Source organism: Scatophagus argus, chromosome 3 (genome assembly GCF_020382885.2).
Source record: "Scatophagus argus isolate fScaArg1 chromosome 3, fScaArg1.pri, whole genome shotgun sequence".
Classification (NCBI taxonomy): domain Eukaryota; kingdom Metazoa; phylum Chordata; class Actinopteri; family Scatophagidae; genus Scatophagus; species Scatophagus argus.
Genome location: NC_058495.1, coordinates 26,500,962 through 26,525,432, shown reverse-complemented (window position 1 = coordinate 26,525,432; position 24,471 = coordinate 26,500,962). Strand labels below are relative to the sequence as shown.

General features: G+C 41.9%; 4 protein-coding genes across 5 annotated transcripts in view; 3 read left to right on the top strand and 1 right to left on the bottom strand.

The window, feature by feature from the left end:
- LOC124057033 (nuclear factor 7, ovary-like) overlaps window positions 1-24,471 on the top strand; it is a 546,992-nt gene that overhangs the window by 188,189 nt on the left and 334,332 nt on the right. The window lies entirely within an intron of this gene.
- The window catches only part of LOC124057047 (butyrophilin subfamily 1 member A1-like), a 36,704-nt gene that overhangs the window by 11,503 nt on the left and 730 nt on the right, over window positions 1-24,471 (bottom strand). The gene's annotated exons all lie outside the window — the stretch shown is intronic.
- Window positions 1,350-8,442, top strand: LOC124057027 (butyrophilin-like protein 2). Its single transcript, XM_046385093.1, has 8 exons — window positions 1,350-1,697; window positions 2,687-3,007; window positions 3,258-3,533; window positions 4,819-5,142; window positions 5,416-5,694; window positions 5,829-5,846; window positions 6,974-7,096; window positions 7,232-8,442. Exons 1-8 carry the CDS (start codon window positions 1,598-1,600, stop codon window positions 7,303-7,305), a joined length of 1,515 nt encoding a protein of 504 aa, XP_046241049.1. The 5' UTR covers window positions 1,350-1,597; the 3' UTR covers window positions 7,306-8,442.
- Window positions 8,993-19,431, top strand: LOC124057035 (butyrophilin subfamily 3 member A3-like). Of its 2 annotated transcripts, none has more exons than XM_046385111.1 (7): window positions 8,993-9,452; window positions 11,114-11,437; window positions 11,738-11,773; window positions 12,585-12,863; window positions 13,443-13,460; window positions 18,520-18,633; window positions 18,797-19,431. In XM_046385111.1, the coding sequence occupies exons 1-7, from the start codon at window positions 9,353-9,355 to the stop codon at window positions 19,006-19,008; spliced, it is 1,083 nt and encodes a 360-aa protein (XP_046241067.1). In that variant the 5' UTR covers window positions 8,993-9,352; the 3' UTR covers window positions 19,009-19,431. The 2 variants fall into 2 exon arrangements, with proteins under 2 accessions (XP_046241067.1, XP_046241068.1); XM_046385112.1 differs by having other exon boundaries at window positions 8,996-9,452; window positions 18,860-19,431.

The window sequence follows — 24,471 nt, the reverse complement described above, 5'->3', positions numbered from 1 at the left end:
TAAGTTCTTAAGACTGACCGTCCACACCCCCTCAAGTTCCTTCTTTAGAAACTCTGTGGTTTAACAAAATAAATATTTATTCATATTTCCACATGCATTAATTAAAATAACTGATTCTGCAGCAAGTTATACTGCATGGTCTCTTGGGACATGAAGAACATGACATTTAGGTTCACCTTCTGTCTCCACTGGCTTTGATTTGGTTCATAAACAATATGACTTCAGACTGTCCACATGTCTTCACTGTGTCTGACATGAGAATCACTTTAACACTTAGACATGTTTCAAATCTCACGTTGTATGAAACAATGCAGGGAGGATTCAGTCAAACTTTTCTTCTCCTTCAACACTCTGTAATCCTCTTTTTCAGTCGTGTTGTTTTATTCACATCATGTTTTATTAGTTTTAAATGATCTGCTGTGTTGAGAGTGAACACAAAGCAAACTGTGCTGAAGACATCTGCACAAGTGTAAAATGTTTCAGCCCCTCTTCTCTCTAAGATCCCTGAGACAGCAGTAACCCATCAGCTGTGCGACTTCCTACATAACAGCAGTTTATCTGAGGATTTCCAGGCTGGTTTTAGAGCCCATCACAGCACACAGACAGCACTGGATGGCATTACCTTGGCATCCAACCCCACCATGAGAAATCTATTATTTTTTATTATTATTTTTGATCAGGATGTGTTCTTTAACTCACATATAGAGATCATCATGACTTCTCTATGTTCTGTGCTCCTTTGCTCTCTGTCATCCCTGTGTACCCCGTGTTTGCATTTGGATTGGATTATTTCTTTGATCGAGATAGATAGATAGATAGATGGATAGATAGATATGCTGTATTGATCCCAGGCTGGGAAATTACATTACAACAATACTATTACTACAATAGTAGTAATAGTTACATTACATTACATTAATTACAATTATATTACATTACAATGACATTAATTACATTACTATTCCCAGCTGCCCAGTTACCATTTTGGACTCTTATCTTTGTTTGGACCTCCTGGACTCCCAGCCGCCTTAAGTTTACTTCTGTTCTTCTTTGAGTTTATTCCTTAAAGCTTCTTTTGTTCATCTGCCCTTATGTTTGTGTCTGCACTTTGGAGGTAAATGGAGGTAATAAAGTGAAAGAAAGTAGAACTTATTTGTTCTTTTCTGAGTAAAACCACCCAAACAGGTCTCCTATATATCAAATACTAACACACATAAAATACTCCATTACAATCAGAAACATTCTAAAACCCCACTAAAGCAAAATAATGAGCAAAACGTATTTTAGGTATCAAAAATCTGATTAAGCAGTAAATTATACTGCGTAGTTGCCGGAGGGGGCGAGGCGGAGCCTGCGCGCGTACTCATGGAACTCGGGTTACAGCTGTGAGAAGCGTTGCGTATTTACTTTCGATTTGGACCCGAATAGTTTATGATTAAAAGTTACGGTTATTCGTGTCAACTGCTAACGTCTTTAAATGTCGCGTTGTATTCCTTTGTGTTCAGCAGCTGTCAGCTGGCCGGTTTATTCGGGACATTTACCTTCAAACAGATAATAACAGTTAACGTGACGTTAGCTTTTCATCGTCGCCAACTTCATGGTCAAAATGGTGGGACTCCAGAGGACGACTGAGGAGCTTCTGTTCTGGTGTTTCTGTCACCTCGTTCTGTCTGGAATTGCTATTGAACTGAAATACGGTAAGAAAGTTCATGTCTGTTGTTCGTGTATGTCAGCACCACACAACAGCGCTGGTCGGTCACCTCCCATAGTGAGGAAGTTGACTACTTGGGTTAAAGTGTAGGAAAAGGCCAGCGGCACAGTGTGAGCCTGTAACCATTAGTACAGACTGTAGATTATAATTGATTTAGTCCATGTGGACACCTGGTCCTCCCCACACAGCAGCCTCCTTCAGGTGGTGGTTACCATGGTGCTGGGACCGTAATGCGGATTATTGTTAAACACTTTGAACTGGAAAAATCACATGACTGAACAAAGTGTTTTAATTCTCCGTTTGGTGTCAGACAACAGGAGCATCATTACGTGTAACGACGATCAACATACGTGCACGTCAAATTCACGCGCTTGCACACAATACAAGTCAAGAGCGGTGAGCGCGAGCGGAAAAAAACATCCTGGCATTTCTGATGCGCGCGCACGGGACGCACGAGACCCGCCCGGGCCGCGGCTGATGCGCGCGCACGGGACGCACGAGACCCGCCCGGGCCGCGGCTGAAGTTGGGTTTTGGAGGCGGTGACAGGCTGAGGACGAGAACAGCTGAGCAGGTCTTCAACAGATTCTTACTCTCATTACCAGTTAATCTGCCAAAGAAGGCAGAGCGACGTCTTCGACTTGTCTCTTTTGTCCAAAACCTAAAGACTGTTCATTTACTGTCATAACCCACAAATATTTAAGACTTTCAATATTTAATCCTTTCAGTGCGGCTTTATTTTCTCCTGTGTTCTGTATGAATGTGAAGGGCTTTGGACCAGCAGCAGCAGAGGGAAGAGTCAGCTGATTCATTGTAGCTGCAACTTTAACTCAAAAGTTTACATGTAGGGACAAAGCAATAAACGAGCTCAATGACCAAGAAAAGTTTCATGTTTTATCAGCAGTTGATTTGTCTTCGTCTTCACTTGATCGCTCTGCATGTAAACACTCTGATTCATACGTGTGTTTATCTTCCAGTGCGAGTCGTCGTACCTGAAGGCGATGAGGCTGTTCTACCCTGTTCCCTCAGCACCAAGGAGGACCTGACACTAAAGCTCTTTGACTGGAAGAAAGATGGTCAGAAGGAGGTGTTCCTGTATGATGCAGGCTCTCATTACAATAACGGCCGTCAAGGTCAAGACGAGCAGTTCAAAGGTCGTGTCTTCCATTTTGAAGACAAACTGAAGAACGGTGATGCCTCCATAACCATCAGACAGACGACGGTGGCTGACAGTGGAAACTACACCTGTGTTTTTCCACGTCATGAGGGTCAAACGTTCCTCATTGAGCTTGTTGTTGGTGAGTGTTTTCATCAAACAGGTAAAGGTGTCAGCTCGTTTACTGAAGCGACTGGTTTGCTGAAAGTGTTTCAGCAAAAAAGAATCAGTGATGATTATCCAGTCAAGGTTTTAGTCATAGAAACCTGCCAACACTCAACTTCCTGTTTGAGAAAATCAAACAAAGCACTCAAACACTCCAGTGAAATCTTTGTTCCCATGAGCGTCTGTAGTGATGTGTCACTGACTGTCTGTTTACACCATGTTCACAGCTGCTGCAAAGCCGTCTGTTAAAATTCTTCATCAGTCAGAGACCTGGGCCCTGCTGCAGTGTAAAGTCCTCAGTGCTCGTCCAGAGCCAACAGTAAAGTGGCAGGACAGCGCAGGAAACAAACTTCCTGATAAAGAACGAGATGTCACAAAGTGTGGAGACCATTTCAGTGTGGTCCTCCTCACCACTGTGACCAAGACAGACAACTTCAGCTGTGTGGTCACACAGGAGGACATCAGCCATCAGACTGAGGCTGAGATTGATGTTCGTCTCTCAGGTGAGTCTTCTTCAGTCATGTGGTTTTCTTCACATCATGTTTTATTAGTTTTAAATGATCTGCTGTGTTGAGGGTGAACACAAAGCAAACTGTGCTGAAGACATCTGCACAAGTGTAAAATGTTTCAGCCTGTCAGCTACAAAGTGAGCTTCACACACAAACCCAGTAAGAGATTTCTAAAAGTCTGCTGCAGTCTGATCCTGAGGATCAGCATGAAAACACCTCGAAGGCCCTTTAGAGCCCCAAGTCGTTCAACCAGAGACACGTCTGCTCCACGAGAACAGAAAACATGAAGCTGAGCTTTTTGACAAACACGTGGGGACAAATGCAGCTTCTTTCCACCTGATTCACTGCAGCTCAGTGTTTGGCAGCTGACAGCACAGCTGAGTTAAAGTCCAGCATGAAGTTCACACTGAAGATGAAAACAACAGTGTGTGTGTTCTCCAGTTCATGAACATTCAGAGACTTAATGGGCAAAGAACATTATGAATCCTGACATAAACATCAAGACGTTTCAGATAATTGTCAGATATTGTCTTTGTTCCTGCTGGACTAACATCAGTGTGTTACGACTGGTACTCCACAAAAGCAGGACTCAAAAGCGCGACTCCAAGAAACAGTTTGGGTTTCAAACAAACACGGTTTACCTGCCAAAGGGGTTCAGTAGACGACAGTCAGTCCGCAAGGCAAAGGAGAAGAAACAATCCTAAAGCCGGGAAAACAGATCACTGGGAGTCAGAAGACTGCAGGAACGTTTGACACTGAGGTACAAAGACGAACTGGCAAAGAGAGGAGGAGAAACACACACTAAATACACAAGAGAGAAGGATAATGAGGCACAGGTGAATTTAATGAGGGCGAGGGACGTTTTCACAATAAAACAGGAAGCATGAAACATGAATGGAAGAAAAACAAGAAGACATGACCTTAGGAATGACGAGATGTATCACAGTGTGAACTGAATGAAGTTTGACTTTCAGATCAGGTTCACTTGTCGCTCTCGTTTCCTCTTCCTTCTTCTTTGTGTGTGTCGTGGACAGAAGACGGAGTTAAATGTTATTAATCACTGATGTGTGATGATGATGTGAAGCGTCAGGCTTAGAAAACAGAAATATGGGTTTTAAAAAGGCAAATGTGAGCAGATGTGCAGTCTAGAGGGCATTTCAGTAAACGAGCTCAATGACCAAGAAAAGTTTCATGTTTTATCAGCAGTTGATTTGTCTTCGTCTTCACTTGATCGCTCTGCATGTAAACACTCTGATTCATACGTGTGTTTATCTTCCAGTGCGAGTCGTCGTACATGAAGGCGATGAGGCTCTTCTACCCTGTTCCCTCAGCACCAAGGAGGACCTGACAGGACAGCGCTTTGACTGGAGGAAAGATGGTCAGAAGGAGGTGTTCCTGTATGAAGCAGGCACTCATGACAATAACAGCTATCATGGTCAAGACGAGCAGTTCAAAGGTCGCGTCTTCCATTTTGAAGACGAACTGAAGAACGGCGACGCCTCCATAAAGATCATAAATGCGAAGGTGGCTGACACAGGAGCGTACACCTGTGACTTTCCCTTTCTTCAGCCACCTCAGATGTTTGACATTGAGCTTGTTGTTGGTGAGTGTTTTCATCAAACAGGTAAAGGTGTCAGCTCGTTTACTGAAAATATTCTTGAGTTTGCAGTTTTTATTTGATAGAAGTTAGAGATGTTTGAAATCTCACGTTGTATGAAACAATGCAGGGAGGATTCAGTCAAACTTTTCTTCTCCTTCAACACTCTGTAATCCTCATTTACAAGCAGAAGGGAAGAACAAAAACCTCACAATGTTGTCGTCCTGTAATCGTCTGTAGTGACGTGTCACTGACTGTCTGTTTACTCCATGTTCACAGGTGCTGCTTATGAGCCGTATGTCAGAATACTTCATCACACGAAGGACTGGTCTCTGCTGCTGTGTGAGGTTCTCAATGCTCATCCAGAGCCAACAGTAAAGTGGCAGAACAGTGCTGGAAACGTCCTTCCTGACAAAGAACGAGAGGTCACAAAGAGTGGAGACCATTTCAACGTGATCCTCCTCGCAACTGTGACCAAGACCGACAACTATCGCTGTGTGGTCACACAGGAGGAAATCAGCCGTCAGACTAAGGCCGAGACTTATGTTTATATCAGTGGTGAGAGTCTTCTTCAGTCATGTTATTTTATTCAGTTTACTTTTGAATTGTTTTAAAACTCATCACACTGTCAGACCTGTGATCCTGTAACTGTCCTCTGTGAGTGATGTCTCCTTGTCTCCTTGTCTTCACAGGTGCAGCTCCAAAGCCAGGTGAGAGTCTTCTTCAGTCGTGTTGTTTTATTCATATCATGTTTTATTTGTTTTCTGAAATCTGCTGTGTGTTGAGAGTGAACACAAACAAACTATGGTGAATACATCTGATGAAGATGATGATGATGCCCAGTGAATACTATAGAGGCGTGTCAGTCATGACAGCCCTTCAACATCCACAGTCTTGAGAAATTCAGGATCTCATTCACCCCCGAGGCCTCGTGGATGTGAAGTTTTTAACTCCCTCAGGGACTTTGGCCCAAGTGATGGGAGAGCCCACCTTGGCTGGGAGTTGAAGACCATCCTGACAGGGTCCTCAGCCAGGTGTTCCCAGAAAACCCTCAGTGATTGTTTAGGTGTGGGGGGTCTGTCAGGCATCCCCCTGCCACCTGATCTAAGTCAGCAGGTGGTGATCAGTTGACAGCTCCGCGCCTTTCTTGACACGAGTGTCCAGTTCATATGACCGCAGATCCGCTGACATGTACAAGTATGCAAAGTCGACCAATGGCCTGTGACCGAGGGTGTCCTGGTGCCAGGTGCACTTGTGGACACCTTTATGTTCCAACATGATATTAGTTATGGACAAACTGACTAGCAACGAAGTCCAGTAACTCAACAATCTGTACGATGTATGCCGTCTTTTAAATACCTTTACAATTATTGACTCAGAATTACATAAATATAAATAAACAGCTACGTTCACGATGCCATTTCACTTTTAAACAAGCTCTGCCACAGTACTTCAGACAGTGTTTCTAAGTCTTTATTTACTTATTTATCAGTTTTATTTATTTTTATTTATCATTTAGCTTCTTTTTTATCAAAGGGTTTTTCTAATGTATATAACATTTTGATTATCACTAGAGCACTTTTGCCTTTTAATTTTTTGTATTGTATTGTATCTCTTGTCCTTTTGGTGTGTGTCGTCAATTCTGTTGACTCTAGTGTGAGGAATTGTGTGTGACGGATGACATGCACTTTCAAAACTGCGAAGCAGATCTGCATATGGGTACAAATAAAGTAGCCTGAACCTGAACCTGAACCTGAACCATCCAACAAAGTGGTGTCGATGAGCCACAGTGTTCTCTAGCCTGCTGAGGACATTAACTGTCTGTCGTCTTTTTCAGGGGTCTCCATTAGATGGACTGTTGCTGCTGTTACTGTTGCTGTTTTCTGCACGCTTTTGGTTGGTATTTTTGCTCACATTCTGCTTTTTTGGAGGAGTCGCACCAAACTCATGTCCAAGAGAGGTACGTTTAAATCATGTCTCAACACGTTCATGATGGGCACATGGCACAACACGTTCTTGTATCTCATGTTTAGAGTCTTGACAGCAGTTTTGTTTCATTTTTGTTTTCTTGAATTAAACTTTGTTTTCCTTGCAGGTTCACATCCAATATCAAAGAAAGAAGAAGTCCACCTTAAAGCTGTTTATGAAGAAACAACTCCTGTCTATTAGTGCGTCTGTTCTGAACGACAAAAAGACACTTTGACGTTTGAACTTCACTTCACATGTGAACCTGAGTTTCCAACGTGTTTCAGCTTTTAAAAAGCACCCAAACTGAGAAGTTTGACTGAAGACTCTGAACACACACTCTTTTTGTGCTTTTTTAATGAAGGTTTTCATTGTGTTGTATTTGCATTTCAGTAGGCTGCTCTATAGGTAAGTTCAGATCAGATCAGATCAGAATTCCTTTATTTATCGCTGAAGGGAAATTCTTCTTTCCTACAGACATTGCAATTTTCCAGACCAAGAACATTAAAAGACAAGCAGCTAATCAGTGCTGATACTGTAAATAACGGAATGATGTTACCATAGCACTGCTATTAGTTCCTCAGAAAGTTACTGAACTCCAATGTGATTCATTTGAATTGGATTGAATTAATTAATTTGGTTTATTTTGGGGTTTTCATTTTGTCTTGTCCATCCTGGCAGAAGATGTGGGTGTTGCCCTTTGGGCGGACTAGTTTCCTTATCTCATCATATGTTTGTTTTTTTATTTGTTTAGTTTTTATTCTGCCTGCTTCCCCCACTACAATTAAATTAGCTCAGGTTGAATCCCAGTTAGGCCTTAAGGGCAGGTGGTGCAGTTTTTAATTGTTTGCAGTGAGAATAATCGTGTAAACTGTAAACGTGTTTATTCTCTTAGTGTGCAAGGTTTATTGAATTTCTGATGTGTGTGCCTGGAGCCAGTGAAATTTAAGTTGTGCCTTGTTAGGAGCAGCTTGGAAATCACTGGAGAGGAAGTTATGGCGGATAAAAATTAGACAGTCCAACGTGATGGAACTGTTATTTACTGAGCCCCATGGGATTTCAGGCAGCCGACTGGTACCAGTGGAAATTAGTTAACTGGTGTTTAACGCTGACATGTTTATGTTTCTGCTCTCAGCTTTGAGACTATAAAATAATGCTGTTAAATTCCATCCTAGAAGCCATTCATCTTATCAGAACGCTGTTATATGCATTCAATATTTGTTGAGCTGCCATGCCGGTAAACTACGGTAAGCTTTTACCAGTTCAAAATGGATTGCTGGTATGATTAAAAATTAGGAATGTTTTGAATGTTTCTGTGTTAATTAAAAAAAATACACTAAATTATGTGTAATAACTTGTTTGTTTCATATACAACCAACATTTACATGGTAAGTAAGATGATGTTGATTTTTTTCAACACAGGTTACAAAGTATTTACCATCAGTAGAGAAACGAAAACACAGGTTTCTCAAATTTGAAATAAAGTTATTCTGCAAAAGAAAAAACACTGAGTTGTGCAGAGACTCAGAACATTGGACTCCCAATCTGTGTGGTATGTCTCCAAAAGATTTTAAACTTCCCAAAGTCCCAAGATCATCGGTGATTATTAGAAACCAGCATCACATTGGCAGATTATCTAACGAGTTTAGTTTACTCCAGTTTTTCCACAGTGATGTTGGTACAATGATGTTAAACGAAAAAAGCAAAAAGTGAGAGGAATGAAGTCTAAAAGGCTTATTCGGAGTATCTATTCAAACTATTTAAAAATGTATTGTCACAAAGCAAAAACAAAAGCAACAAACATACGAGCAACGTTCATCCATCCATCCATTTTCTATACCGCTTATCCGTCAGGGTCGCGGGGGAGCTGGAGCCTATCCCAGCTGACTACGGGCGAGAGGCGGGGTTCACCCTGGACTGGTCGCCAGTCAATCGCAGGGCCAATACGAGCAACATCTGTATATTGAAACATACTCGTAGAACTGGGGTTACACCCAGCTGTTACTATCCTGGAGTTTTTACTTTCGATTTCGACGAGAAGAGTTTGTGATCCAATTTTACGGTTATTTGTGTTAAATACTAACGTCTTTAAACGTCGGGTTGCATCGCCTTGTATCCAGCAGCTGTCAACTAGCAGTTTATTCAGGAAATTTACCTTCAAACAGCTAATGTTAGTTAGTTAACATGAATTTAGCTTCTTATCGTCGCTGAGCACCGAGAGCTCGTCCGTCGGCGGCTACTTCGGGACAACATGGTGGGACTGCAGGGGACGACTGTGGAGCTCCTGTTCTGGTGTTTCTGTCACCTCATTTTCTCTGGAATAACCGCTGGACTTGAATATGCTAAGAAAGGTATTAGAAACTGCTACTGGAAAGTTACTGCCTGTCTTTAAAATAGTAACTACAAAACTCCGACCGGCCACTCCCATGGCGAGGAAGTTGACAACTTAGTTTAGACTGTAGGTAAAGGACGATAACACGGTGCGATTTTATAAACATTAGTACAGATTAGAGATTTTATTTAATATAGTCCATTTAAACTCCTGGTCCTCCTCACACAGCAGCCTTCGGTTGGTGTTCACCGTCATGTTGGTGTCAGTGTTGTTAACGGCAGTCCAGTAACTTGATATTAGTTTGACCTCAGTGTCATAACACGGTGGTGACGTGACATGACAACTCGGTTATCAGAATGGTTGGAGAGTAATTTTCAGCTGATGGATAAACCAGCTGATCTGAGTGACTGGAGCGAACATGGACGACCATGAAACCTTCTAACATGACTGAAACCAGGATTCTTCCTGAGGTGCTGCACATGTTCAGAAGCCTCTGAGGCATCCAGACGTCCAGGAGGCTCTGAAGTGCCAGTACAAGGAAAAGGTTGATCTCATGCACGTTAAACATCAGCACTGTTGTTATGATTTTAATGGTGCTGCTGCTTTCACTGGTCCTGCGTATCGATCCAGCTCTCGATCAGTACTCTTTTCAGCACTTTGTGATGTTTTTGAAGAGAAAAAAGAAGCAGATTTGATGCTGCTTTATTATCTCCTGTGTTGTGTAGATACATGAATGTGAAGGGCTTTGGACCAGCAGTAACCAAACCCTAACCCCAGAAGGAGGAGTCAGATGGTTCACTGTAGCTGCAACTTTAACAAAAAAGTTTAGGATCTTTAAATGCGTGCGTTCATAAACTCAGTCTGACCATCTGATCTCAGATCAGAGCACTCGGCGTCACAGATTTTACTCACAACGTAACAAATAAAATATGATGCATCGTTATTCATCAACCATCCACCATTATGTCTTATTAAATTGTAAAATCAAATGCTCCACCTTGAACAGATGTTAAGTAAATGTAAGTGCTGATCTCATCACTCATCACTCCACACAAATCTGAATGGACTTTCTCTTTCACAGTATTTGTCCTGTGTGGTAGTTTGTCTGCAGACACTGAATCTCTAAATCCTCTCCCGCTCTTCTGAACGACAGTCGGTCAGATTGAATTTATGAACAGATCCACAACAATCACCTGGCTAACGGTAACTTTTAATCATTGAGCATGCTTGTATAATTCAGTTAACTCAGTCTGGGTCTCCAGGCTGCCAGCATGCACAACAGGCATGTGGCCAACACAGGTGAACTATGTGAGACCAGATATCGTCCTAGATTTTGGATATTGTTAAGTGTTGTCTTTTCCTGGTTTTATGCCTTGGGTCCACACAGCTCTGTGTACATATACAAGTCAACCCCAGACAGTTAACTATTAATCACTGATTTGTGACGATGATGTGAAGCATCAGGCTTAGAAAACAGAAATATGTGTTTTAAAAAGGCAAACGTGAGCAGATGTGCAGTCTAGAGGACAAAACTGTGGACAAACTGCTGAACGTGCTCAGTGAACAAGAAAAGTTTCATGTTTTGTCAGCAGTTCATTTGTTCAAACAGCAAACTTTCACGTCTTCACTTAATCGCTCTGCATGTAAACACTCTGATTCATACGTGTGTTGATCTTCCAGAGCGAGTCGTCGTACCTGAAGGCGATGATGCTCTTCTACCCTGTTCCCTCAGCACCAAGGAGGACCTGACACTAAAGCTCTTTGACTGGAAGAAAGATGGTCAGAAGGAGGTGTTCCTGTATGAAGCAGGCTCTCATTACAATAACGGCCGTCATGGTCAAGACGAGCAGTTCAAAGGTCGTGTCTTCCATTTTGAAGACAAACTGAAGAACGGTGACGCCTCCATAAAGATCATAAATACGAAGGTGGCTGACAGTGGAAACTACACCTGTGATTTTCCACTTCATCAGCCACGTCAAACGTTCCTCATTGAGCTTGTTGTTGGTGAGTGTTTTCATCAAACAGGTAAAGGTGTCAGCTCGTTTACTGAAGCGACTGGTTTGAGAGTCCCAGATGGACTTTTGTCCAGTAGTCAGAGTCCACATCTGGCAGGACCTGGTCCCCACAGAGCTGCAGCCACATGTGGAGAGATGACCTCTGAATCAAACATGGCTGATATTAGTGACACACTGCGCATTATGTCCCTCTGCACAGAGACATTTTAGCAGCTCAGCCAACAGGAAACACATTTCAGCTCTTCATATTTGATAAGCACCCTAACATGTGTTTTGTTTTGTCTTTTAGATCTAGTGTTAAGAGACAGATCAGGTGAAATCTCAGGTGAGTCCTGGCTGATGATGTCACTCTGTACGTCTCACGTGTGCTGTGAGTTTGACTCCACAGACCTGAAACATCTGAGTGTGTCTTCCTCACTGTGGATCAGACTGAGATTTTCTTCTTCTGCACTTCGCTTGTTAACACTGGAGGTTCACCTGCACGTCCTTTTCCAACTTCATCTCTTAATGCTTACACTACAGCATGTACGTCACTTTGATTTCCTGTCTCTGAAACACAGCAGTCAACACAAATCATCACATTATTGGAGTTGAACTACATTTTAAATCAGTCTCAAGACTTTCCCGAAGTTCTTAGATTTTTTTTAAGTGCTTTTGTTGTTCTTTTAATGTTAAAAAGCATTAGTGTTGCTAGTTTTTTGTGAGAAATGAAGAAAAATGAAGGACATGAGATTTAGGTTCACCTTTTGTCTTCACTGGGTTTGATTGGGTCCATGAAAAATATTTGATCAGTTTCAGTGATGTTACTCAGAGGATGGATTTTAAAGTGTTTGATAAAATCAGATGATGAAACATGAATATAGTTATAAAGAACAAATAAATGTTGACACCCAGCTTCCTGTTTGAAGAAATCAAACACACTTGAGTGAAACCTTTGATCAGCTGCTGGTGTCTCCTGAAGGAGAATTACAACAAGTCTTACAACAAGTATTTCTCACTGATTATACTCCCTGATAACACAAAGGAGAACTTATTTTTATATTATCTTAGTACATAAGAAAATATTGTTGACACATCAGACAAATCCAGAAATCATCTGATGTGTCACTGACTGTCTGTTTACACCACGTTCACAGGTGCAGCTGCAAAGCCATTTGTCACAGTACTTCATCACACGAATGACTGGTCACAGCTGCAGTGTAAAGTCCTCAGTGCTCGTCCAGAGCCAACAGTGAAGTGGCAGGACAGTGCAGGAAACAAACTTCCTGCTAAAGAACCACAAGTCACAAAGAGTGGAAACCGTTTCAGTGTGATCCTCCTCACCACTGTGAGCAAGACCGACGACTATCACTGTGTGGTCACACAGGAGGAAATCAGCCATCAGACTGAGGCGGAGACTCATGTTTACATTCATGGTGAGTCTTCTTCAGTCGTGTTGTTTTATTGAGATCTCATTTTAATTGTTTACTTTTGAATTGTTGAATTGCTCAAACTACATTCACAAAACCTCTGATTCTTTTTGCAAAATCATACCATCACCTCAAAATAGTTTTACATGTGCTCAAAACCCAACAATGTTGTCAGATCTCACACAGATCGGACAAAATAGAAAAACCTCTGAGCAGTCATTAAACACTACATTAAAAACACAGTGGTCAAGGCATGTTGCTTATGGAGAAATGTTTATTGGTCACAATAAAGTATAGCACATGCATTTTGTATCTAAAAGTAAAGACAAAAAAGATTTCACAACTCAGTGGATTTAGCATTTACTCTGCATTCAAACAAACTATTGTAAAACAGGTACTGTGGAAAAAAAATCATCCTGAAAGTGTCCAGCCTTTAAAGGACACTCTGTAAACTTGTTTCATTCACTGCAGAAATTAGAGTTTTAGCAATTCAGAAAAACTGTAAAACTCTTCACACTGTCAGATCTGTGATCCTGTAACTGTCCTCTGTGAGTGATGTGTCTTCTTGTCTCCTTGTCTTCACAGGTGCAGCTGCAGAGCCAGGTGAGTCTTCCTCAGTCGTGTGGTTTTATTAGTTTTAAATGATCTGCTGTGTTGAGGGTGAACACAAAGCAAACTGTGCTGAAGACATCTGCACAAGTGTAAAATGTTTCAGCCTGTCAGCTACAAAGTGAGCTTCACACACAAACCCAGTAAGAGATTTCTAAAAGTCTGCTGCAGTCTGATCCTGAGGATCAGCATGAAAACACCTCGAAGGCCCTTTAGAGCCCCAAGTCGTTCAACCAGAGACACGTCTGCTCCACCGAGAGCAGAAAACATGAAGCTGAGCTTTTTCTTAGCTGGATTTAGACAGCTGGATTAGATTGAGATTACAGCCTTAATCCCAGTTAGAAAGTTAGTGAGTCCCACAGGAAGCACATAACATGAGAGCACTCAGAGAGGCAGAGCAGAGTTTAGTCCCTGATGGTTAACTTTTTACCTGGAACTGACTCCATCATCAGGAATGTCAGAACAAACAATGCAATAACTTTCTGCGTCCCAGCCGTGACATCGAGCATAGAGACACTGAAAGGTTATTGTGCATAGAGGCGCATGTGATATCTGCAAAGGACAAGCTGAAGTCTTAAAAAGTCATGTCTGGATATCAGGACTCTTGATTCCTGTGGATGAGGAGTTGGGTGTTTCAGCAGGTTGCTGTCGCTGCAGACCTGCCTCTCATCAAAGTGCACTGCTCATAATGTCTCCTTTATGGACCATTTCAACCTCTTCTGGGTACACAGTTTATTCAGAGACAATGGCATTCATCCAAACCAGCTGGGGGCGCAGCTCCTTTCAGCAGGCATTTTGCTCTCGGTCACCCACACCCACAGTTTGCAAACAGCCCAGCAAACAATTTGATGTTTGTGAAATGCTGGGTGGTGCTTGAAGGGTAGGGTAAGTAAGTAAGTAGGCTAAATAGTAAGCAGTTAAAAAATGTAAGAGTAATCTGAATTTATTGAAATAATGTGATACATACACTACCGCTCAAAAGTTTGGGGTCGCTTGGATATTGTCTTGTTTTCCATGGAAACACACATGAAATCAGTCTGAATAGAAAATATAGCAAATGAACAGGACATGCTGACATTATCAGTTAGAAATCGTGATTTAAATGGAAATGATGAACGTGTTCTTCAAACTTTGCCTTCATCAAAAAAACACCTTTTGCAGCAATTACAGCCTGGCAGACCTTAGACATTGTAGCTGTCAAGTTTTCAACGTAATCTGATGAGATTTCACCTCAAGCTTGCTGGAGCATCACAAGATGGACTGGCTTGAAGGAGTCTTCCTCCGTACCACACGGTCAAGCTGCTCTCACAACAGCTCAACAGGGTTCAGATCTGGAGACTGTGCTGGCTCCACTACAGTTAGCATTCTGGCTGACTGCTTATTCTTTAAATATTGCTGACACATTTTGGGGGTGTGTTTTGGGTCATTATCCTGTTGTAGGATGAAATTGCCCCAAATCAAGTGCTGTCCACAGTGTATGGCATGGTGCTGCAAAATCTTGTGATAGCTTTTCTTCCACTCTGTACAAATCTCCTACTTTGCTGCCCCCAGACCATCACGCTGCTTCCACCATACTTGACTGATGGTATTAAGCACTTGCATCTTTATTTCTTTTATTTGTTCTGCATCTCACAAATGTTCTTCTGTTTGATCCAAAGACCTCAAATTTGGACTCATCTGTCCACACCTTCTTCCAGTCTTCCAGTGTCCAATGTCTGTGCTCTTTTGTCCATCTCAGTCTTTTCTTTTTACTGGCCAGTCTGAGATATGGCTTTTTCTTGGCAAATCTGCCCTGAAGTCCAACATCCCGAAGTCATCACTTCACTGTTGAATCTGACACTGGCTGTTTGACAGGATTCAAGGATTCAAGGAGCTTTATTGTCATTTCACACATGTAGAAACATGAGGTGGAGTGAAATTAGTTTCCTCGGTCCCGGTATAAGCCCAAAAAACCTACAATACTGATGCTATAAATATAAAAACAACACTATATAAACAACCAGAATAAAAGATATAACCAGTGAACAGGGAAGGTACCATTTAGTGCAGCTGCCAGCTGACGACCTTTGAGGCGTCTTTGCCTACAGACACTTGTCTTCTTGCACAGTTGTGCATCAGCGCTCCTTTTTCTGTCCTTGTTAGAGTCGGTTTGTGCTGCTCTCTGAAGTTAGAGGATAATAGCTTGGTAAGAGATTTTAAGTTTCCTCACAATGTCTTGCATTGAATAGTCACAATAGACTGACAGGTCTCTAAAGAAAGTTCTTTCTTTCTAGCAATTTTGAGCCTGTAAATAAACAAAATTCTGATGCTTCAGATACTAAACTAACCTAAAGAATGTCATGCTCTCCTTTTTAGCTCCCTTATTAGTACGACGGTTTTCAGCTGTGCAACACAATTGCAAAAGGGTTTTCTAGTAATCGACTGATGCAGAGGACTGACAGTTGCTGATAATAGGCCTCTATGCAAAAATGTACATCATTCTTCAAAAATCACCTCATTAATTTTATTAATGAAAGGATAAAATTCTTTGTGAATTACACGAAAATGTGTTTTTCTTTGGAAAACAAAGACATTTGCAAGTGATCCCAAACTTTTGAGCGGTTGTGTATCTCACATCCAACAACCACCAAAAGGTTTTTGATGTACAGAATATAGGCTGTTGAGACTCACTAAAGTGAACTGTGTGAACCATCTACTTTATGAAAAAGCTCCATACATTTTCCTCTTGTTGAAACTACAGCCAGTTTATTGCAGCAGACACCTCTGTGTTTACTTCAATACATCTGCTATATGATATTTCTGTGGTAGCCTGTGTGGCAGTGTGTCCCAGTTCCATAAAATACACCATCACAAGTAAACTCTTCACTAATGTTGAGCGTGCACTATTTTTGAGGTTCATATATAAGAAATGAATGCATTTAGAACATACAGGATTATGATACGATTAGACTCCAACATAGTTACCACAAATGCAAGTGATGATGCAAAATAGTTGATATTTGGTGCAGGTGAGACTGATATGGACACAAAAAGTTTACATATGTGCATTTTATCAATAGCAATCAAAGAAAATCCAGTTGATTTTGCTTTTCTTTATGTGATTTCACCACAGTTAAATCAGGCTAAGAGTAAACAGTGCCATTTCAAGATAAAGTTTAGTGGAGATTTTAAAATGAAACAGACATTTACCTTTATCAGTGTTGTCTTGGCCTGTTCTGTCAGCAGTGATGAACTGGAGCTTTCTCAGCCGATCTGAAAACACTCACGTTACTTAACATGTTACAGGACAACTTGTTTAGTTAGCAACACCAAGATAATAATACAGATGAAAAAATGTACTCTCCTCTATAATTATGTTACTCAGTATAGTGACTACAAACAGAGAGTCACTGAGAGGTTAAGTAGGGAGGTTTACACTGTTCTGTCTCGACCAAACAACAAATCCAGATTCCAGGTGACGTTAACTTCATTTATTCTTCCAACAAAACAGATAAAACCATCCAAGCAGCAGGCAACGGCAAGACAAACGCGGCGTGCAAAATGCAGTGAAGTGCAGTGCGGTGCCTGGTGTTGCGATACGTTTGCGGTCAAAAGAAAAATGCGCTCTCCTTAGCTCACGTCTACCTCACGTCATACTGGTACTCAGGTGCTTTCATTCATTTTATTTATTTATTCCCACCTGTGCCCACGTGAGTGCACACCAGCCGGACATAATAAAATAAAATTGCCAATACACACAAAATACAGAAAAAGGCATAAGGCCGCTATATTCAGTGATGCAGCCTGCCTGTCCACAGACAGCCTGTCCACAGTCCACAGACAGCCTGTCCACAGACAGCCTGCCTGTCCACTCCCCATTAAAACCTGTTGTACAGAAATTGGCTGCAATTCACCTGACGGGCACTCGCGAGGTAGTCCTCTATGAACGGGGGTTAAAGGGCTAATTTCAATTATCATTACGTGAACATAGTCGCAATAATACGGTTTAGGTTTTGTGTATTATTGTCCTTGTGCATTTTCCCAACGAGAGAACAGCAGACGGTAGAAGCCTGGTGAAAACAAATCGCAAACTTAGTGTTTTATTGATGCGTGAAACCAAAATGGCGAAAGCCGTAAACTGGCGCGAATGCTTGAATAATAATAATACAGAAAGAATCAGAAATCTGATCTAATGGGAGTACATCCGTCGACTATGTCGCATATACCGAAAACATAAAGAAAACTGACGAAACACCACAAAAAATGTATGGGGCTACAGCAATACAATACAATACAATACAATACAATACAATACAATACAATACAATATCGCAAGCACCACTCTACCTAACCGGAAGTTTAATGGAGTGACCGGTGTTCCACGAACCGGAAGCAGAACTGAAGGTTCACTTAGGGTTCTCTAAAGATTATTTTAAAATAACCTTTAGTGAAGATAACCTGTTTGCTGGCAAGGTTTATCATTGTTCATTATTACAATGTGCTCATAATCATGCTAAATGTTGAAAAGGTTATGATATCATACAAACTCGCAGTCATTATGAGGTTATGATACGGGTTTCTGTTCTGTCAATGGAAGAGTGCCTGTTGTTTACTTTGGTTTGAATGTGTGGTCAAATTAACTGTACACGATGCTTACGATGGCGTCTCGTCAAGTGAATTTTCTCACGTGTTGTGTGTTGCCTTGAGTGGCAACAGGCGATCATATACGCCATTTAATTTGCTGAGGAGGCCATACTGTAGTCAAGGGAGACCCCTAGTGGCTGTTTTGTAGAATTGTTTAAAACAGCACAGAACTTCCCTTTTCCAGCAGAAACTGCTTCAATTATTTTCTGTTATTCCGACCTTTTTATATAATTGTTATTTGTTAATTGTCATTTATTTCTTTAGACAGTCACAACTTTCATCTGTTCCAAGCTGTACATTGGAACTCTGCACTTGTGGGACTATTAAGTATTGTTAAATATATTCTGTGATTGCTGCAGTATTTCTAACCAAAAACTGAGGTAATTCTTGCGTACACCAGTACACACTAACTGTCTGTCATCTCTTTCAGAGAGCTGCACCGGATCGACTGTTGCTGCTGTTTTCGGCACTCTTGCTGTTGCTGTTGTTTTGTTTGTTTTTCTTTTGGTGCTTTTTTGTAGGTGGCACATCAAACGCCAGAGAGGTATGTTTAAATCATGTATCAACATATTCATGATGAGCAGATGGTACAACACGTTCTTGTATCTCATGTTTAGTCTTGACAGCAGTTTTATCTCTCAGACATTAAATTAAGTTGCATCAACAAGATGTGGTTTTCTTGAATCAAACTTTGTTTTTCTTGCAAGCTCTCATCCGCCATCTAAGACAGGAGAGACATAATGAAGTCATGGAAGTGAGAGGTTTTAGAGATTTGACTGAAGACAGACCTGAACACAGACCTGAAGCTGAAGATGCAGAATCAGATTCTGATTCTGATAATGACTCCGTAGTCATGGAAGAGAGAGGAGCTTTGACTGAAGACTCTTCACACAGACTTGAAGCAGAAGATGTATTGTGATCATATTCTTTATGTGCTTTTTTAATGACAGTTTCCATTGTGTTTTATTTATATTGCATTGCAGTGGGCTGTCCCACATGTCAAACAGCTAATCAGATGCTGTAAATACAGGAGAGATGTTACCACAGCACAGGCTCTGAGCGCCTCAGAAAAAGTTCTGTAATGTCCTGAACTGATCAGATGACCTGCAGCAGGTTACTGAACGACTCAACTGAATGACTTGTGAGCAGCTCAAGTCTTTTTAATAAAACTTATAGAAGGGTGTTTATTGAACACTCTTTGAATGTGTTTGAATTTACTGAGTATATTGAACACTCATATCTTGCGCCCTCTTAGTGAGCCAGATTTCACCAGCCAGTGAAATTTATGTTGTGCCTTGAATTGTATCATTGAACGTTTGTAATAAAGATTATTTTCATTTTATCTCCATGGTTGTCTTTACTTGGGATACACGAGCCTGAACTGAGTGACGACCGTCCTGTGTCGACCCGTTTCTCACAAACAAGCACACACATCCAAGTGACCAATGTGGAAAATACGCATCTGAACGAAGGGAGACTTTAAGTTCCTGATGGGTTGGCTGAAACACTAAAAGATAACGACTGAACTGACACAATCGATGTGAACGACTGATGAGACGAGCAGCCAGGAAACACTGCAGTGTGAGAGTGTGTTTGTACCAAGTTTCTCTGACAAACATTTAACACATTTAACAGCCACAACAAGGTGACACTTTTCAAGTTTTATCCAAACGTGTGCATCGTCAGCGTACATCAGCATCGTGATCAGCGTCATCATAAAGTCACATTTTATTTCACTTTAGCTGCAAAACGTTCAGACTGAAGTCACTCGTCTGATCAGCGAGCTGCTGTGAGGATTTGAATCTCAGAAGCCGACACAAACAGTTTGTTCCATCCTTCACTGCAGGCTTTCACACTTTAACATGTCAGATGATGTGAAGGACTTTTAGTCACCAAATTAAAAACACAACATTTAAGTAAAAAGTAACAACATTTGCCTCCAAAATGCAGAAGAAAAAGTAGAAGAAAACTGAAAGTACAAGTACCTCACACATAAGTACTGTATCTGAGTAAAGCGCACACGGTTACTGTACATTTTAAACTCTCACATTAACATTTTTATTCTTACAACTGAGTATCGGCTCCACACATCAGCCTTGTTGATTGCTAATAATCAATATCTGCATCAGCCCTGATTACGTCCATCCCTGCACTGCGGTCAAACTCCAAACCAGAACCTGGACCGGACCTGAGACCAGCAGTCAGCTGATGGAGCGTTTTGATCTTTTTAACTCAATTCTCTTGTTTTATTGTTTCATTTGTTTTGTTTCCTGCTTCAAAACATCTCAGTGTGACCTGAGTTCACTTCATTTAACAGTCTGGTGTGTGCGGTTTGATTTCAACCTGACATTTGATCACCTGGATGACTTCAATGAATCCACATGAACACCAGAACAAGAGCAGAGAGACAGAAAGGCTGGACATAAAACTATTAAAACCCAACAAACACTAAAAGGAAACTGAAGCTTCTGAAGAAAACTCATCTGAGGCTCATAAACAAAACAAGAAACAACAGAAACGAGCTGAACGACAAGTCGAGTCTGCAGAAACGTTGGATCAGCGTCCTCTTCATCAGCATCCCATCCTTCAAAGGTTGTGTGTTCACCTCGCACATTAAATGAGATGTTAAAATCCTGCGTTCTGGTGCTTTTCTCAGCTTTTGGCCCTTTTGCTAAACCCGCTTTGTGTTGCTTCTGTGCTTTCCTCCACACACGTTCATTTAGAACAGCAGTCAGGTGTCTGGTTATCCTGTCCACTTCCTGAAGTAAAGAATCCTCACACTGTCAAACTTTATCCTCAAAACACTGAGTCACTAAAGAGCTGAAATCCACTGAAATGAGAGAAGGTTGCGTTGTGTCCATCTGGTTGTGTGAATCAGATAAAAAAGGCCAAACTGGAGTGATGAGACGTCTGGTCAGGCCTGAATGATGTGATGCTGTTGGCTGTTTGGCTAAACGTGCTGATGGGAGATTTGACACGAGGGATCGCAGCTCTGAATGTGAGCTTTGTTCCTCCATGAAGCTCACACAGCAGCCTGACGGTCTGAACAGAAGAGCGTTGAAGCTCCTTTCCAGACGCTTTGACAGATTTTCATCGTTTCACTTGAGTTTCTGTCACTCAGCAAAGTTCACAGCTGATGGAAGCTTCCCTAAACACTGCAGCTCCAAGTCCACCCTAAAGGACAGCAGTTTGACACCCGTCACGTCTCTGTCTCACTGTGGACAAAGTCTTCTTCATCCCTTCATCACCTGCCACATGCTGTGTTGTCATATTCATACTGAGGCTCAGGGCCTCACAGGGTCTACTCATGTGTTTCTACACCTGTGAGCTCCTACAGGCGGCCATGTCACAAGACCAGGTGGAAACCTTGTCTCAGGCTGCGCTGTGATTGGTCAGTGTCTATAAGGGTCACCTGCGTCCTCTAGTTTCTTGTCTTCATGCTAAATATCAGGCCTCTGGGCCATCAGAGTGCATATGATGTACTGTGATTCAGGACCCAGTGGGACGTGGACCACATCCTGCTTTGATCTCATCACATTAGAGGACATCATGGAGGACGAAGCCTAAAGGAGGTAGAACTTCAGTTACGTAACTCCAGATTCTCTGAGTGAAGATGCAGCTCTCTGACGTGGGGGCCCCACTGACGACCCCACTAGTGACAGCCTTAAAGAGCTGCACCTACACTCACAGAATCTGGAGTTATGGTGCGTAACCAACATTCCTGTCTGCCAGTGATGGAATCGAAGTACATTTACTACAATGCTGTACTTTAGTATAAGTTTAAGTGTTCGTGATGAACTGAAGGATGAAGTGTTCCTTCATGTGTTCAGAAAATTATTATGAAGCTAAATAAACTCTTTAAAAAGCCTCTCGGATGAGCTGAAACTGCAGCTCTACAAACACATGATGATCTTAGAGAATCTGATGCTCTGCTGGAGATTAAAGCTGCCAACAGGACATGAAGGAGTTCAGATGAGCTGAAACATCCAGACAGACACTTGAACGCAACGCGAATACGAATCCAAACACACGAGACACAACAGCAACACACTGACAGGAACTTAAGCCCTTCAAGTCCACTTAGCTCATAACATTTAAATACTTTCACTAAAGTAAAGTTAGTATTTTTACTAAAGTAAAGTACCTCATTAGAGCCACTTACAGAAGTACAAAATAGTTGGAATTCGTTCATATTTTGCCCATTTTGATCTGATAAGGATAAGCAGTTCCATCGTTTCATTACAGCATGACTGAAACCATCCTGGCTCGTGATTGGTTAAAAAGTACAACATGTTTGCCTGTTCTCATTGTGCTGCATGTCCTGTACTTTATTCAAGTATTTTGTCATTGTTTTTCAGTCCTGTGTGTGAGGAAAAGGTTTTCAGTGAAAGGCTAAACACATGAGAGTTTTTGTTGAAGTACATGTTGACTATATGGACTTCTTCCACCACTGCCAGAGCCCTGAACAATCTTTTCTGCACTGTAAAACGTACAACATGAGGTCTCCAGCTGGATTTACACCTCATGTGTCCTGAGACGAGTTAAAGGGGACAAATGTGAAACTGAAAGAAGGACATGAAGTCTGTTGATGAGGATCCTTCACTGTGACCACATGTAATGAGGACAGAACTCAACCCTGTAATGACACCCTGTTTCTATCAGACTTTGAGCTGCTGGTTTCAGACTCAGACAGGAGGTTGAATCTGCCTCTCTGAGTGTCCTCATGTTGTTTGTTATGTGCTTCCTGTGGGATTCTGCACTTTCTAACTGGGATTAATGCTGTAATCTCAATCTAATCCAGCTGTCTAAATGCAGCTAAGAAAAAGCTCAGCTTCATGACACGTTTTCTGTTCCTGTGTGGAGCAGACGTGTCTCTCAATAAAACCACATGACTGAAGAAGACTCTCACCTGAGAGACGAACATAAATGTTAGAAGCAGCCTGGTGGCTGATGTCCTCCTGTGTGACAACACAGTGATAGTTGTCGGTCTTGGTAACGTTGGTGAGGAGGATCACGTTGAAACGGTCTCCACTCTTTGTGACTTGTGGTTCTTCAGCAGGAGGTTTGTTTCCATTGCTGTCCTGCCACTTTACTGTTGGCTCTGGATGAGCATTGAGAACTTTACACAGCAGCAGGGCCCAGGTCTCTGTTTCATTTAGATTTGTGACAGACGGCTCTGCAGCACCTGTGAACATGGTGTAAACAGACAGTCAGTGACACATCACTACAGACGATTACAGGACGACAACATTGTGAAGTTTTTGTTTTTCCCTTCTGCTTGTAAATGAGGATTACAGAGTGTTGAAGGAGAAGAAAAGTTTGACTGAATCCTCCCTGCATTGTTTCATACAACGTGAGATTTCAAACATCTCTAACTTCTACCAAATAAAAACTGCAAACTCAAGAATATTTTCAGTAAACGAGCTGACACCTTTACCTGTTTGATGAAAACACTCACCAACAACAAGCTCAATGTCAAACATCTGAGGTGGCTGAAGAAAGGGAAAGTCACAGGTGTACGCTCCTGTGTCAGCCACCTTCGCATTTCTGATCTTTATGGAGGCGTCGCCGTTCTTCAGTTCGTCTTCAAAATGGAAGACGCGACCTTTGAACTGCTCGTCTTGACCTTGACGGCCGTTATTGTAATGAGAGCCTGCTTCATACAGGAACACCTCCTTCTGACCATCTTTCCTCCAGTCAAAGAGCTTTAGTGTCAGGTCCTCCTTGGTGCTGAGGGAACAGGGTAGAAGAGCCTCATCGCCTTCAGGTACGACGACTCGCTCTGGAAGATAAACACACGTATGAATCAGAGTGTTTACATGCAGAGATTTCAGGTTAGGAGGAAAACATACAACACATTTACATGTCAGCACAATAACTAATAAATTAAAGTTAAGGAGCAGAGCAGACACGTCCCACAGCTGGACTGAAGAATTCTCAATGGAAACAAAACTAATTCAAATGGTCTTTTCTAACTGCTTTGGTTCTTTGTAAAGGACAAAGTCTGTCTCAGGTGAACTTCCTGTTTCACCTCCTTAGTGCACAGGTACTGGGCCTCTGAGGCTGAGTCAGAGTCTTCATGGGCCTTTTCCTCTCTGCAGGCTGTCAGACCAACACTGTGATCGCCTTCACTACAGAGCTGAGCTGCTGGAAGTCTTTCAGAAATGCTTCTTTACACACTTTACTCGCTGGCCCTGAACGCGTCTCCACATGAACGACAGTGTTTGTGTCTGTGTGTTAAAATGCTGGCCAAGATCCAAGTCGCTCTGCATCACAGACAGGCCAACTGACACATGCTGAAAACAACGAAACTGACGTGCGTGTGCATGTGGAACTTCCGGTGTGTGCTGCGGGGGGGGGGACGTGCTGAGGGACCCGTAAG